Here is a 17,706-nt window from a genome sequence, read left to right as displayed (position 1 = left end):
TATTTATTTGTTTAGTTTTAGATTTTTTTTTTGTACAGCCATTTGTATTTTATAAAATCGTGAAATATGAATAAAAACCATCCAACAAAAAAAAAAAAAAATAATAATAATAATAATAATAATAATAAACAAAACCCTAAGGAGAATTCCTCCCAAAACTCAAAACCTTAAAAGGATGCTAATAAAATATTAACACACACACACGCACAAAAAAAGTACTGTTTAACTTTGAGCTATTGGCCATCGTTTTTGGCACAATTGTCTCGTGTTTTTCAAATACAAATTCTAAAAATAGAGTCCCGTTTTTCTAGGAAATATCCAACCTCGTTCCCAGGTCCTTTTTTTTCAAGAAGAAGAGAAGGCCCTGGGAACAAGGGAAATATCTGAATCTAGCATAATTCATTCAGCATAATTCTTCCTGATTTCAAAAGAATCATTTGCGAGTCGCTTTACAAAAAGTACCCGCTTTGTCAGGTTACTTCCCTTCTAAACGGGCTTTCTTTCGATCACTATACCAGTTAATGTCTAACATTTCGCCAACGTCTTTATATTTCCGAGATTGTTATTTTTTTGTCAGAAAGTGCAACAACTAGACAATGGAACACGGGGTCATTTTTTTTCAGGTTTTACTTTTGGGACTCTTTTCGCAGTCGGGTAAGTTTAAAAAACTAGTAAGAAATTAAGTGATAAAGCTATTAATTAAAGTAGCGATCTATCTATTAACTCAGTAATTTATTTGTATATATTGAATTTTAGAAGGTCCCAAACACTGGCGGTCAGCGAAAGCCGAAGTGACAGCGATACAAGGAGAGTCGGCGACATTGGCTTGGTCTATTAACTTAACAGACTCTGACGTTAACAAAACTTGGACTTATGTCAAAATTATCCATGCAAAAGGACCATATACAGAAGAACTAGTAACATTCGAGAAAACAGGGAAAAAAACTATCGAAAATCCAAGCTATTCCAGTCGTATATCAGACATGACCTTTAATGTCTCCCAGTCTGGTTCTGCTGTCAACATACGATTCACAATGACGAATTTAGTCAGAGCTACGGATATGAAAAGTTACAAAGCTATGCTTGGATTTAATTCTGATGCTTCTACTTATCCTGATGTTACTATTCTGACTATACTAGGTATGCTCCGTTATGTATATGTTAGATGTTTTATCGAATTGGATATTTGAATATAGGGTAGCTCAGTAGAGCGTTGTGGCATACATTTTAGTTATTTATGAATATATAATGAGATGCAAAAATGAAAATTGCCCTAAATATGACCCTGTACTAATTCTATGATTTGCTTTGATTCATGAGGCTTCTGATACATGCGGTTCTCGTGTATCACATATTCATAAATTATATTTATTTATAAGTTTCTACAGTTTGGGCATTAAAAAGTTTCTAAAATGTCTTTAATAATATCTTATGACACTCAAATCGTACTTTTTACGTTCATTATGAACAAAACGTTTTGAAAACAATATTTTGTAAGATATGCATAAATCGTAACAGAATTATTGAATGCATTAATGTTTTTGCATCTCATTAAGTTGCTAAAAGGTGTCTTTACTTGTTGGTATAAGTTGCTCAGAGGTGTCTTCAGTTATTCTTATAAGTTGCTCAAAGGTGTCTTCAATTGTTCTTATAAGTTGCTCAAAGGTGTCTTCAGTTATTCTTATAAGTTGCTCAAAGGTGTCTTCACTTGTTCTTATAAGTTGCTCAAAGGTGTCCCAAGCTGCTCAAAAAAGTCCGGTTTTTGAAACTGGATGATTTGGCATTTGAATGGATTTAAACTGATTTGTTTTTGGTCTTGTTGTTGAAGAGTAATCTTTTAGAGTAACATTCAGTTTCACTTTATTCTGATTTTTTAATCAAGATTTTTAATGTTTCCATATAGTGAAACCTCATTCTAACGAATTAAAGATTAAGCCAGAAAAGAACACTTACTGTCTTGGAGATAAGGTTATTGTCACATGCAAAGCTGATGGTATCCCACCACCACAGATATCTTTGTTCCTTAATGGCAAATTGATTCAAAGTGAAAATACAAGTGTCGCAGTGACTCTATCACTCAATGTCAAGGGAGAGAAAAACTTGGACTGTGTAACCAACAATACTGCAGGAATTGGTCAGACGAGTAATGTAAAGCTTGTTGTAAAAGGTAAATTTGGAATTCTTATCTAAATACAAATTTTTCGACCTTTGTTTATACATGTCTGGACATGTCTTTGGTTTCATTAGTATTCGTAATAATAATTTAACCATTGCCTTGCCTTTTTATGAACTGTTTATTGGGCTCAAGCGTTTTTATAATAAACGTTTTGCAATGGATTTATTATATTATAATAGGCCGTTTGCGTGATCGCGTCATTTTACTACCACTACCAAAATGGGAAATTTTTCGCAAATTTTCTTTCTTATTCAAATTTGTATTCCCTCATGAGAAAAGTAAGACAGTTGGTGCTAATTAACTGAACAAAAAAGTGTGCAAGGGGGTCTGGTAATAGAGGTCAATGACGCCATCATGCAAACGTCCCATTATTATATGAGTTTTTACGTTACGCATGATTAAAAATGAAATGCAGTTTTAGAGATTCCTTATCATGGAACTTGTTATGTCCAACCATTACATTTCAAATCTAGGAATAAAAACTTAGAATAACAATGCCATTATTTTATTTACCGACCACGTGACGATAACTACCCAACCGCATAAACTAAATGTATACAAAAATTTAATTCAGTCTGGATCTGAAGACATTTTCTTAGGGAAATGAAACATGCCTTTGATTTTTGAGTTCAATAAACACTATATCAGGTATGGTAAAATGATGTCTTTTTTTTGATGCAGAACCTCCAAAGATAGGCCTATGCAGGATAAATGACGAAGAAGTGACAACTAAGTCCGTGATTGAAGGCACAAAGGTGATCATAACATGCGAAGTGGCTGGAAGCGAACCTTTAGGTATCGCTTGGTACAAACAAAATGTACAAACGCCTCTGTCGGGGTCGAAAACGCTTACTTTTGATTCAATACATCGGAGAGATAGTGGCCAGTACCGGGTGAAAGCCTACAATGGAAGAGAATGCGAACATACAGCGCCTAAAATCCTTCATGTGACAGTCATGTGTAAGTGGAATAAATAGAGGTTATTAGTGTTATGACACTGCTAGTTGTGTATTACAGCCCGATAATTTTACGCGTGAAAGGCGGACGGACGGACGGACGGACGGACGGACGGACGAACCGGGGACGGACGGACGGATGGATGGATGGATGGATGGATGGATGGGTATGATTTGATATCACATGCATTAATGGTCATAAAAAATATAATTTGGATGATGCATTACAGATTTGGACGAACCTCAAGTCCTCGGCAAAAAATACAAAGTGTTCAGTCCTTCAAATCCAAAAGTTCACTTCAAAGTCAACGTGGATGGCTACCCAAGGCCTAATTTTACGTGTCGGAGGGAAGGTGGGTCTGGCTCCTCTTTTACCAACGTTTCTATCGCCCACCAAGTGCCAGGATCAAAGTGGATATTATCCGTCTACATATTTGCAACAGCAGATGAAAAATATTATTGTGATGTTAGGAACGACGCTTTTAATAGGCTGATAAAGTTTAAAGTGTACAAGCAAGGTAAGTCAATTTTCACTTTTGTCTTAATGGAATTTATTATGGCAATTAATAATAAACAAAATTGATAATGATAATGATAATGATAATGATAATGATGATAATGATGATGATAATGATAATGATGATAATGATAATGATAATGATAGTGATGATAATAATGATAATGATAATGGTAATGATAATGATAATGTTAATGTTGATGATAATGATAATGATAATGTTAATGATAATGATAATAATAATGATAATAGTAATGATAATGATAATGATAATGATGATAGTGATGATGATGATGATGATAATGAACTCCTAACATTGATTACGTTCAAAAGTCATTATACTGTGTAATGTTATAAAAAATAAGAAAGATGACAGACTCTAGTGCCTCGACACCATGTTTTGTCAAATAGCTGTTTTCCTTATCGATGCACACCATTACTTTTTCCTAAAGTTAACAAGTCTTTAAAAGCCTCCCACTTTGCAAATCGTATTTTTGAAACCAAGAACACTTTCCGTAACTTAGAAAAAGTTTTGTTGTCAAAATAAGAGGATTTTTAACGACGAAAGATTATTTATCATATGACCCGTACGGCCCTGCTCGCGCGCTCTAATAAAACCATTGGAAAAAGTCACGTGATGGGGGCCGGACGGGTTGACGTAAGCGGGCCGGAAAAACCAGTCCGGCCCTGCTCGAATCCGCGCGCTTTCTTTTTCTTAGTTATTTTTATTTTCGTGAGGGTCATATGATAAAATGCTTATTGACTGAGTTAGGTCGGGCCGTACGGGAAAATATTTGGCTCTCGGTCATTTGTACGGACCTCGCTGCGCTCGGTCCGTACGACATGACCTCGAGCCAAATATTTTCCCGTACGGCCCTCCCACTCAGTCAATAAGTACATAGGATTTACACAGATTTGCACAACTAATCATTTTGAAAACTTGCGCACGCTCACGCTGCATTACGCCACTTCTACTATCGATATTTATAACAATAGCCAGTCAAAGGGCGCTGTAGTTATTTTATAAATTTGTTTGTAATATGGACAGCTGTCCTTCAAACCATTCAATGAATAACTAATCCGATGACTTTATTTAAAGGTCCACCAAAAAAAATCAACGGAACATTTATTTTAACAAACGCATCTTGGAGTGAGAACCTAAAGAATCCAAGTAGTGGTGCTTACTTTAAGTTGAATACGAAGATCAACCAAACGGTAAATATGATTGTTATTATCATAAGATTATTTCATGTTATCTTGGAAGAGAAACTAAATGAAAATTATAAAAACATGGCAAAATTTCCATTAATCATGAGGAAAGACCGGGAGATGAGGAGTTGCAAAATCTTGATACAATAACAACTACAACAACATGAGAGTAATATGAAAAACAACGGCAGCGACGATAACAACAGAAACAACGATCAACAACTGAGAAGAGTACCAGCATTAACAAGTAATGACTCTCAGTTCTATTGTGCATTTCTAATCATTAAAATAATTTCTTTTTTTTTTAGCTTGAACTTGTTTATGCAAATGAAGAATTCGTAACGGCTTGGCGAATATTATCATTCGTGTAAGTTGATATCTCGTGTGGGTTTTTAGACACGTCAAAAAGCCATCCTTTTTCACCGATACCTGGTACTTCCAGTCCTTATATATATTTGTTAAAGATCCTGGTAGTACAAATCTTAACCAATTACCACTGTTTTCACTTTCACGAATCCTGAGCTCTGATTGGCTGAGCCACTAGTGGTATAATAGAGATGAAGAGCGAAAGGTGCCGCTTTTGAAAACCAAAACAACACGAAAAAATAGGTTATTTCAATCTCGTTTCTACATTTTTAGTATCCATTTTTGGACCAAGTAGTAAAGGAAATCGCACGATCTCGTGTACAATTCGGAATTGATAAGTACGAACGATGTTTTGAAAGTTTACAAGAATGGACGAGCCTTTATCACTCGTACCACCCAATACGGTCTGGGAGAGAAGTGGACCGTAGGGGAATGGAATGAAACTAAAGCGGCTGCGAGGGAGACTATGAGTAGGTTTGTACTAAAACAATTAGACCCCTTGCACTCATGGTGTACGAGTCAATAGTTCATTCGGTCATTATGGGATATCAGCTCATAGACCATTGGGGCTGCGGGTGTAATTGTTAAATAGACAACTAGACAAAATTTTTTGTAATTCGTGGTACTGCTCGTTAACCTGACAGTGTCCTTGGCTGTGGTATATTCGATTTCTTTTCTTCAATTAACATTGTAACTGAAATGTTCGAGTTAGTGTGTCCATAAATAACGTGTATGATCCTAATGTATCTCAGAAACAGAAAAGGAAGTGTTGGCGTAAATTTTCAGCTTGACGTCATTGCCAACGTCACAGATCCCATCATCCTGTTAAAGCATGCCGTGGACAAAAATGGAGGAAAGCTCAATGGACTGTCAATCGATCGTAACAGCATTAAGACAGGTATACATACGTTTAATAATACCATCTGTGAGTTAGCCCAGTGCATGCCCTAAGTTTGATCGGCCTGTTTCAGGGTTTAAAAAAATTTGAATTTTTGAAAGATTCATATTAAAGTAAAAATTAATACAAAAACAATGTACGATCTATAAAAAATCTATTGTTGAATGAAGTAAACAGAAATGCTAAACAAAGTTATTTACCGGTTCATATACTAACTTATAGTACACTCAACAAAATTACTCGACTCTGATTGGTCGAGAGGAGTACAATTATACCGTTAATTGTACTCCGTTGGAGTACCGAATTAAGTCGCTATGGCAACACGGCCAAAATAATGTCAAAACAATTATTTTCTATCATTTCGTACTTAAAAAACATAAATAAAATTTTAAAGCCGTAAGAACTAATCTTTTTTATGCATTTCAGTTGCGCGATGGACTGAAAATCGGCCGCCAAATAGACAAAGATGAACGGCGTCGCTTCGCATTTTTTACTGAAATTTTGTTGAGTGAACTATAAACAAAAAATCGCACGATCTTCTCGTACAATTTGGAATTAATAGACACTCGTAATGCTTTGAAAGTTCTTTAATTGCACTCGCCTAAAGGTTCGTGCAATTACAAGAACTTTCAAAACATTACTCGTGTCTATTAATTTCCAAATTGTACTCGAGATCGTGCGATTTCCTATACTAATTGACATTTTAGTTCTATTTAGTTTTATCACTTTTTCCAGTGGGTTTATTGCGTGCATGCACTCTACCTTGACATTTGCTTTGAAACTGAATTTAATACTTAGGATATTTATCACCACCCAAAGATGGCGAAACAGCTGGTAAGGCAACAGAGTCGGATAACAAGACAGGGATGTATGTAGGCATTGCTGTTGGCATCTTTGTTCTGTTAGTGTTGTCGCTCGCTACACTTTGGTTTTATTCCAAACGAAGAGGTGAGACGTCACAAATTTAATTGTGTTTAAATTGGACTAACTGAATAACTCAAAAAATATTGGTAATTTATACTTTTCATATCTCTAGGTGAAAGAGTATCTGATAGGAGAAGCAATGAATCTACAGGTAAGATCAAGAAAGAATATAATATGCATGTTTCAGTAGCTCGTTTGCAGGTTTTCCCTTCTTGAATAGGCTCGCGGAGCCGTTTGAAAAGTGGATGCACTTTGGTGGATTCTCCTTCCCTCTAGTAAACATTGTATTTACAATATTTAGTCAAAAGAACTATTTCGCTATGTTTTTCTGGTTAACGTTGTCCATTCATGTCTGACTACTTTCGTTACAAAATACGACGTTGAATTTATACCCCAAAAGCGTCGATGCTGCGCACGCCAACCTCTGTAAAGTGAAGGGGGCACCCTCGGCTTTGCCGCCTCATATATTTTGGGTTGTTTATTGAACTAATTTCAGTGCTAATGTGTTATTGGTGCAAAACGTTTTCTTGGCATAAAATTGTCGTCCAAAATATCTAAAACCAAGCGCGGCTTCGCAAATGTTAGTGAGTCAAAAAAAGAGAAACTGTGGCGTGAAACTAAAAGGTCACGTAGTATCAAAGATCTGCCAAAAATGGCATCCTTTATTAAAGGTACGGATCAGTGATATTGTTGAACCGGGTTATCCCTTTTTATCTTAGGCATGGAAATGATTCGTTTTTACGGGGAATCTTTAGCAAGTCCGCAGGGCAAGTCTCTACAGCAAACGCTTTTATTTAAATAGTTGTCACCTTCGCTGCTACCATTTCAATCATTTCTACCGGACAAAGAATGTGCGTTTTGCACCACGCGTTCTCGTGGCAGATTTTCAATCGACTGGTTATATTTCACACATTCACTTGTTGATCTACAAATACATTAAACGCAATAACATATCAGACTATCCTAATAACAATTAACATATATCAGTAGTCCGTAGACCTACAAAACTTTGCACTATTTTGTACAATTTTGTTAGTTAACTTTTTCACGGAATTATGGTTTGCACTCTACTACATTTTAATTACTTTTACAACTTCTGCATATTGGGATTATGATTTTCATTGTTGTTGTCGTTGTTAAAATCATCATCACATTACTATTATTATTATTATTATTATTATTACTATTATTATTATTTACGAAAAGAACATGTGACTAGAAGTTTTTAGTAAGATATTTCGGACGATATCCATCGTCCATCATCAGTTTATCTTACTTAAAAAACTTCTAGTCATTCTTTTCGTATATAAACATTTTGGCCCAAAGAAACTTATTGCTATTATTATTATTATTGCTATTATTATTATTATTATTATTATTATTATTATTATTTACAATTTAATTTCATTATTTAATTTTATTATCTTATTTAGAACTTAATAATAAATGTATAGTTGTAATATAATATCATATCAGTATGAAGAGCTGGACTCGCGTTTTGAGCTATTAATTTATTTTACAAGTGTGTTTTCATAGATAAATAAGTAATTTGTACATATATTTGTTATTTTATATTCATAATCCCTTTTTTTTTTATTGTGTTATAATTATAGAAATATTCTTATCACATGTCAGTTTATTATTCAATAAAGGCTTTACTATTATTATTCTTATCATTATTCTTATTATCATTATTATTAGTATATGTAATAGGACTCCATGCTGTCCAACTAAGAAATAATTGGACGAGAAAATTCCGAGGACTGACAAAATTGGATGAGGCCGTAGGCCGAGTCTAATTTGGCAGTCAGTGGAATTTTTCGAGTCTAATTATTTCTTGATTGGGGAGCATGAAATCCCGTTACCTATTGATTATATAGCTGCCTAATTAATCCCACATTAACAAGACCTGTCCAATTAAGAAAATAATTGGACAGTTACCTACATAGGATTAATGAGAGGCTGCATAATTATTATTATTATTATCGTCATTTTTATTATTATTATTATTGTTATTACATAAAACATAAGATAATGCTTACACATGATATAATGCCTACTTTTCACAGATAATGCTGCGGAAAGTTTATTAGATATAAGTACACCAACACCAGCTGCTGCTGGTAAAGAGAGAAAGGCACCGCATTGTAAAACGTGTCACGAGCCAATGAAGGGCCATAAAAAAGGGAAGTGTAGCAACTCTCCGCAGGGTAAGTCTCTGCAACAACTGCTTTTATTCCTTCGCTCGTGAACTGTGTTTCTACCATTTTTATTAAACTAGTTATTAACGTTTGAGGCCGGCAAAGGTAAAAATTGGAATAGGCGCCCAATGAAAGTGCGTATGACACCTAACTCAATATTTCCAGCATTGATTCTACATGAAGTGAATAGTTGAATGGAAAATACTTTTATATGATTTGAGTGATGAATCTTGGAAATATTGAGGGGTTTATACGTACAATTAATATGTTAATGAGTGAGACGTCAAAGAAGGCATTTGAGTTGGTTTGTCATTATTTGTAAATTGAAACACTTATTACTATGAGAAAACAAATTTGCAATAACCTTTCTATAAACCCTCGGAGACATTGATATTGTATACAGGATCAACCGCCCCAGAAACGTTTTGTATATTTGATATTTAATGCCTCTTTTTTGTACGGGGCTATGCTATGATGAAAAAGAAATTGTGAGTGAAACAAGAACATGATCAACTAAAAATGAAAGAACCTGTTAGACGAAACAGTGGGAAGGGTAACGCTAGTTCAAAATCCCGGTCAAAATGCATTCGTAGTGCAAACCAACCTCGCTTCCTTCAACAACACCGACAATAAGTCGCGCGATTTGTTTTCAACTGGCTGTTTCGGGTGGATTGGCTAGCGCTATTATCAGAAAGTACTAATTACAAAGACTTTGTTTGCAGGAGGAAATGTGACTTTCGAACGCACTATCGAGAAATGTTCGGATGGCACAACGACAACAACAGGACGAGTTGTAAGTAAATATGATATATCAAAAAGGTTTTACGTCCAATGATAGATACCTGATACTCCAATTTTTGATTAATAGTTGCTTAGAAAAGCATAATATCAAAAAGGATAAAGATATGAAACTGGTAACAGTTTTAATATAACAACTATTCTACTTGATAATACCTATTGTTATAGTATCTAAATTTCATTTGATTTATATTCACTCGCAATCTTCTTGCTTTCTTACACTTGATAATGGCGTCATGACGACTCCGAAACGTCGTGTTATTAAAACTGTTACCAGTTTCATACTTTTATTTTTATTTATTTATTATGCTTCCAACAAACTGTTGAGGAGAACTAGACAGGTGATACCACCTATAGGATAGTCACTAGATATGAAATGAGGGTTCTACGCCACTTGGAACCTCACTTTTTGAGGTTCCAGTGAGGTGCCGGAGGAGGTGACGTCATAGCTATTCTAAAGTGAGGCTCCAGTGAGATGCCGTTCTGAGCCACTCGGAACCTCACTTTGAAGAAGAATCTACAGACCTCGAGCTGAGCGAAGATTCCTCTGGTGAGGAGGGGCAATTTTCGAAATCAGACGAGAATGAGATCAATAGAATGGTGCGACAGCTTCCTAAAAGTATGCCGCGACAAAAAGCGCTGCATTTTCTTCATAGCATGGTAGCATCAAAAGATATCTTGTATTGGAATTCCCATGGTGAAATGACTCATCATTATCGAAGAATTCCAGTGACCAACATGAGAGAATTAATCGATTATGCTTTATCACCTTACAACCCAGAAGTAAGGTCCCCAAGAGGGCTCAAGACTTTTACTGATGGATTGGCAGAGCTGGACTTGGACAAAAGCCTTATTCGAAAGAAAATGCTATTGGCAGATCTCGTTGCTAGGCAACTCGAGGACGACTCTGATTCAGAAGTTAGCAATAGTGAAACTGTAAGTGACGACGGAGCTGAAGAATTCCAAGAGGAGGAAAATGACAGTGAGGAGCAAGAGGAATAAGAATCGGAGAGTGCGGACAAAGATGAAGAAAGAGAGTGACACGTTTGTCAAGAACCCAAATCCTTTTTAAGATATCAGTGGCGCAATGCCCAAATTGTTTTTGGCATGAAGCGTATAACAATCCTCAAAACCAATTAGTCGCATGAAATGTTTGCTCACACCCATTTCAACTCAGTGTCAAAAAAACAAAAGAAATGTTTTATCGATGTAAAAGCTGTGATTCAATGCATCTACTGGCATTAAAATCGAATACCTTAAAGCCTCTTGTTATGACTCAGAAACCTGAAGAGGGAGAAGAAGAACATTATTCAATTTCTGATTTTCATCGGCCTCCTATGTTCGTATGAAACATCTTATAAAAATGTCGTAATAAAATGACTAAAACGATTGAGAGCGGTCGCAAAGTAATACTAAGCTTTTTTCTTTCCGAGATCAAAATTTATTGATAACAGAAGAAAAAACTAACATGTGAAGCTAACTTTAAAGTAGTTTCGATTTTAAGTAGGTGATTCGCGTGATTAGATCCATAATTATGCAAAAAACCGTCTTTTTGGTGAGTCCTTTTTGGGGGGGAGGGGGGGTTCCCCTATTGTTTCAAGTGACGGGTGTTTCTATTGAACAATTATATACTGACAAAAAAATGAAAGTTTTAGGTTAACTTTATATATCTACTTTATATTGAGCGTTTCATGAAAAAAAAAAGATTTTTGAAAAAAACATTATTGCTGTTGTTCCTTGGGCAAGTCATCTATTGTTTGTTTTTGATGAGTCAACAATTTGATTAAAGATAACAAATTCGATCCAAGATAAACATTGTGTGTTGTTAGAAACGATAGCCAACACGTGCCTTACATTAGAGAACGCGAGCCAAAAGAACACCCCACAAAATTCGAAAATCTTCCTTATTGCGTCGTGGTGCAATCCAGCAAACTAAAAAAAGACATGGTTGACCGCTAAATATAGACATGATGAAGACCACCTTTCCCCGCCGGTAAAAACACGGGCTAGTAAGAATAGCTATGACGTCACCTCCTCCGGCACCTCACTGGAACCTCACAAGGTGGTTAGTTTCTATTTTGAAAAGTATTTTAGACTCTTTCTTGTTTAAAAGGAGATTTAGACAAAGGAAAACTATCCTGGGCTTAGCCTCGAATCCAGGAGTTGCTTGTTTTTGTCATTCTAATTTATGCTTTTGTTTTGAGATCTCAGAAGTGAGATTAAGCCCGCATGACTAGAGTTTTAAGAGCCGTCAATTATGCTGTTGAGTATGTCTAGTAAGACCACTTTCAGGGGCTCATCCAGGATTTCCCATAGGCTGCATTCATTACGTATGCCAGAGGGGCAAGTCAGGGAGGAGACCAAAATTCTAAATTGTATTGGAAAATATCACCTGACTTGCCCCCCTGACATGCATAATGAATGCAGCCTATGAAAGCAGCCTTATCTCAACAAATGAGGAAGGGGGCTACACACAACCTAGGATCCTCCCCTGGATACGCCCTTAATATCGTTGGCATATATCTGTTTGTCAGTGTTTGGACTGGTCAACTGATCGAATAACCTTGTTTTATTTATTTATTAGACCTTCCTTCCAGATATGCTTGAAAGAAACGGTAATCAATAGCTGATGTACAATGAAAATATCTGAATGATCCGCCTATGGAAGACCAAAGGTTCCTATTTCAATGAACTATAACCTCAGTATCAATTGAGCTTTCGCGTTTGGTCATGATAATATCTGTGAGTATTGTTCTATGGTCGACTTCTCATAGCATTGGCGGATAGAGTTTAGCATTCTTGATAAGTCTGGTCCAGGTACAACTAATGAGACAGGAATCTTCTCTGTTGCAGTTATTAGTCCGTTTAAAAGTTTTTATGGATTCTTCGATGAGTCGAGAGAAGTACTTGGGAAGTACTTCTTCTTAGCGAGAATTTGAACTGATTTAAAGGCGAAGTTGTGATGAGCGTGGTCAGCTATGGCGGAGAGATATTATTATCCGTTATAAAATACCTCATAAATCTTGCGTTCTGATTGGTTTGGGAGTACACCGCACACATGCGCACTTTCATTTGCGTCATTCCTATCTAAAATAACGGTTATATTATTGTATTTTGTATTTTTGCTTGCTGTGCTGTGTGGAGTTATAAAGCACTTGGGGATAGACCCTTTTCGAGTTCCAAATAACCGCTGTGTTTCTTGATTACAGACTCATTTGCACAGGGTTAGCCTCGATTTTGTGTAGAATATTCACGTGTTCCAGTCAAGGTCCGTCAAGTTTCAAAGTGTTCGTATTTTTGAAGTTGTGCATCCTTTACTTAACCGTTGGTATTTGCGAGTAATTAGACACTGATTCGAGGTTTATCCATTTTTTATCTCCTCTCATTGGCCAAGAAGTGCCACGTGATGTTTATTAAGTGTCTCTGTTTCCTAGCAATTGTTTTGAGTGGGCAACAATACTGTTCACCGATGAATAGCAAATAACGAAAATATCAAACATATGTTTCACGATGCTCATCGCCGTCACCGCGTACCTGTGCACTGTCCTATGAGACAGAACAAAGACATGAAAAGGGCTGCCTTGATCGATGAGGTCAATGCGCGCTCCTCACCCTTGTGCAATTGTAAGATGTGTCGTTGTCTCTATGTTCTCTATGACGAGACAGAACAAAGACATGAAAGGGGCTGCCTTGATCGATGAGGTCAATGCGCGCTCCTCACCCTTGTGCAATTGTAAGATGTGTCGTTGTCTCTATGTTCTCTATGACGAGACAGAACAAAGACATGAAAAGGGCTGCCTTGATTGATGAGGTCAATGCGCGCTCCTCACCCTTGTGCAATTGTAAGATGTGTCGTTGTCTCTATGTTCTCTATGACGAGACAGAACAAAGACATGAAAGGGGCTGCCTTGATTGATGAGGCCAATGCGCGCTCCTTACCCTTTTGCACTTGTTAGATGTGTATCGTTTTCTCTATATTCTATGAGATAGAACAAAGACATAAAAAGAGACTGTCTTGATCGATGAGGCCAATGCGCGCTCCTCACCTCTGTGCACTTGTTAGATGTGTCGTTGTCTCTATGTTCTATGACGGGACAGAAAAAAGACATGAAAGAGACTGCCTTGATTGATGAAACCAATGCGCGCTCCTCACCCCTGTGGACTCGTTATAGATGTGTATCCTTGTCTCTATGTTCTCAACGACCTGGAAACTGCATACAATGACTTTGGGTCGTTCCTTGGTTTCGGTCTTTGATTCTAAGTTGATGCACTCTTTACGCGGTAGTCTCGTTGATCGACCCAAAGGATTGTAATTCTTCAAAACTCTCATTCTGTGGTTCAGTTTTGTTGCCCACTGCAGGAATAAGAACCTCGGAAGTTTGCTGGATTTAACTTTCTTCGCTATTGGTATTAGTTGTTTACGATGCATATGTCGAATCTCAGATATGATCTCAATTGAGTTATCTATAGATTCACATTATATCTTATCTATATCCATTTACATACATATAGCTTTATATATTAAGAAATTTTTTTCAATAATGAGCAATAATCTGGAAAAAGCGCCAAAAACTAGACTTTCGTATGAGTTTTGATCCCAATTTTCATTTTGGGTTAACACTCAAAACCTTTTTTAACAGTTAGAAACTGATGTACTATGATAAAATGCCTGTTTGAAGCGGTAATTTCAATTGTACAAAGACGTTTTGTTGCTTTGTCGGGCTTTTTTATAGAAAATATATGGGAAATAAGCAAATGAAGGCCTAAACCTCATTTTCGAATGAATGTTTTGCTTTGGGTTAACGCTTTGATTCCACTTTCATCGGTCATCCCACTTCCAAAGAAGTTAAACTTTCTGAATAACAAGATTTTAGCCTTGTACAACAGCCTTTCTTCAAGAAAATAATTTTTGGCGCTCACTGCTTGAATACGAAAAGAATTCTCTCTAAATGTCAATTTATATCTATAAAATAGTTTATTGTCCCCTTGTTCAGTGTATTTGTAAATTAATTGTTTGAGTAGGTGGCTGTTGACTCGAAAGCTTACAGTCCTTTGACTAAACGTTGTCGTTTGATCGGCTTCATCCCTACACGCCTAGACCGAAAAGGATCATGCGGATAATTAATTCACAGTTACTGGCTGCCGCATATGTTATCTAACACACCTTGAGCTCGCTTTTTTCGATCCCATTTAATTTGCTAAAACCATGCCCCGAGCATACGGCGAAGATTTAAACTGGCGAGCAGTTTGGATGACGCAAGTTCTGGGTAATTTACCCGTTATCCTTTTCGGTCTAGGTGCGTAGGGATGATCCGATCAACGACAACGTTTAGTCAAAGCCACACACATATAATAGCTTTGACTACTTATTTATCAAGTATTAAAAAAATTATGTAAATTAATTTTGTGAATTATAATTTGTAATTGTATTTATTGTGTGTGAATAAACTTGAGACTTGAGACTCGAAGGAAAGTACCTGAATTTCATAAGTTTGCTTCGAAGCTGGTTGACTGTTGATGGCATTGTATGAACAACGAAGTATTGAACGAGATTGGTATTCGACCTCGCAATAAAGCATTTCATTATAATAATTTTTCATTTCAAACAAGAGAATATGAACTAAGAGAAGGAATCCCCGTGCCCCATCATGTGCACACTTTGATGCTATTTTTAGAATATTCTAAAATTATCATCCAATATCATTTATTCGATCGTTTGATTTTCTGCACGCGCATAGTACGCGCGCGCTCTACGCTGTTTGCTAACGTTTTCTTGTGTTTTCTTATGTTCAAATGGTCAAATCTGCCCTCAAGATGACGATGTAGGTCGAAAGCTTTGGAAATATATACTCCAGAAATTTGAACAAATTACTACTTCAATTTCCTGTCGTATTTGAAAAGCTTTTTGACGTGCACATTCATATTCAGGACAGAGTCGACATAACGGAAAAACCCCAAAAACGTAAGCAAACAGCGTAGAGCGCGCGCAGTAAATGCGCGTGCAGAAAAACAATGGTTTAAGAATAGCATCAAACTGTGCACATGATGGTTACAAGGCAATATAGGGGGATTTCTTCTCTTAGTTCATTTTCTCTTGTTTCAAAACATTAAAAAATCTTTTGAATTTTTTTGAAGACTTTTAATGAACATCAACAAGTTAAGAATGCCTCGAAACGACTCAAAGAACGGCAAAATATACCCAGTTATCAGAAGCAGCAAACGTTTAGAATATGTTTATAAACCAAATAAGGAATGGTCAAAAAACCGTTTTAAAAATATTTGTTTATCAAAAAAAATTCAAATTTTGTTAAAACGAAATCTTCAATATTTGGCGCGCGCTACTCAATCACGTCAGCGTGCACCATCCATTTCTGGATGCACGCTCGCGCACTCTAGTTAACCAATCAGAGCGCGCGTTATATCATGGCTATGTAATGAAAAAAAATTTTTCGCAGTGTGACCTTCGATAATGACTATATAAAAATTATTTTTGGCCTGAGTGAAAATATCCCATCCCATCCTACTCACCCATCCATCCATCCATTCATCCATCCACTCATCATTTCATGTGGGTAATCTACCTTTAAAGATTCGAAGACTCTTGCTTTGTCCACTTGCAACTTTTGACTTTGTCTGCCGGGTAAAAAGAAAATGAATTTGTTCATGAAAGAAAAAAACAAAGCTGAAAGTACATGAAACATTTTAGCCATTTAGCGTATTTTGGGGGTTTTTCAATTCCAATTTATAGTCTTCGTCTAAATGGTGTTAGTGCACTTTTTTCGTATTACTAAAAGTAAAATGTTCTAACGATCGAAAGACAATTGCAATGAGCCATTCCATGATTAAGGAAAAACTGAGTCGAGTTGGCTTTGCAATGCATTGTGGGATTGTTTTGGGAAACAAAATAGACGCCATCTTGGAAATATATGTCTCCCAAAACAACAGTCCCCACAATGCACTGCAATGTCAACTCGACACAGTTTTTTTACTCGACCTCGGGAATGGCCAATAAAACTCCCTTTTAGATTCAGGTCTTACTTTGGTCCTGTTTTACATGAAGGTAGACCCTATTGCCAGGGCAATGTCCCCAATCTTGAGCATACCATCTTTTTATGTGAATTTGTAGCCAGAAATTCAATGTTTTATTTATAGTTTACTGACTGAGTTAAACAATATAAGCTTGAATCTAAATCTTTGTTTAAAATCTTAGTGAATAAAGAATAAATTATGCATATATGTACATGAGGTTTCGGGAAAATTAGGCTTCTTATCTGATGAGTTAAAGAAATAAAGAGCAAAAATTTGGACATCAAATAGTACCTAGTATTAGAAGAGATTTTGGGGCTGCCCGAAAATGTCGAAGAATCGGACGAAAAAAAACCCCAACATGGCTTTGTGTGTTTTCTCATCCTTCAATCTGACCAAATGTTTTTTCATGGTACACTTTAATAGTAACAGTTGCACGCAGTGGCGAATATTCAAATTCAATCTGATTCACGTCTCGATATCTTTGATCTCAATGATTTCATCCGATTTCTGCAGTGACATTAACTCTGTAGTCCTTCCTTCTTGAACTTGATAATTTGTGCGTAATCAGATTTTACTGCTATCATATAAGTTAAATTACCATTCCATGCCATTGTGAATGGTCCCCTCCTTGA

The 17,706-nt window shown here is 36.3% G+C and overlaps 2 protein-coding genes across 3 annotated transcripts in view; one reads left to right on the top strand and one right to left on the bottom strand.

Annotated features, from left to right (window-relative positions):
- Nucleotides 1-16,653, bottom strand: part of LOC116305473 (uncharacterized) — a 28,428-nt gene extending 11,775 nt beyond the window's left edge. The window contains exon 1 of one of the 2 annotated variants that reach the window (XM_089039437.1): nt 16,574-16,653. In XM_089039437.1, the coding sequence (XP_088895563.1) occupies nt 16,574-16,589 (16 nt within the window). In that variant the 5' untranslated portion in view covers nt 16,590-16,653. The remainder of the gene's footprint in view (nt 1-16,573) is intronic. The other variant, XM_089039443.1, reaches the window with a different exon arrangement.
- LOC116305476 (peroxidasin homolog) lies at nt 401-15,518 on the top strand. The gene is made up of 13 exons (XM_031715403.2): nt 401-654; nt 757-1,140; nt 1,904-2,167; nt 2,858-3,136; nt 3,363-3,650; nt 4,749-4,864; nt 5,167-5,225; nt 5,977-6,122; nt 6,921-7,070; nt 7,159-7,197; nt 9,116-9,256; nt 9,970-10,040; nt 12,630-15,518. The coding sequence occupies exons 1-13, from the start codon at nt 597-599 to the stop codon at nt 12,669-12,671; spliced, it is 2,037 nt and encodes a 678-aa protein (XP_031571263.1). The 5' UTR covers nt 401-596; the 3' UTR covers nt 12,672-15,518.
- Nucleotides 16,654-17,706: the final 1,053 nt, after the last annotated feature.

This window comes from Actinia tenebrosa, unplaced genomic scaffold, assembly GCF_029948245.1.
Source record: "Actinia tenebrosa isolate PJP-AT-01 unplaced genomic scaffold, QUT_ActTen_1.0 PGA_scaffold0__85_contigs__length_37466705, whole genome shotgun sequence".
Taxonomy (NCBI): Eukaryota; Metazoa; Cnidaria; class Anthozoa; order Actiniaria; family Actiniidae; genus Actinia; species Actinia tenebrosa.
Note: the sequence above shows the minus strand (reverse complement) of the source record. Positions and strands in the feature narration are given on the sequence as shown.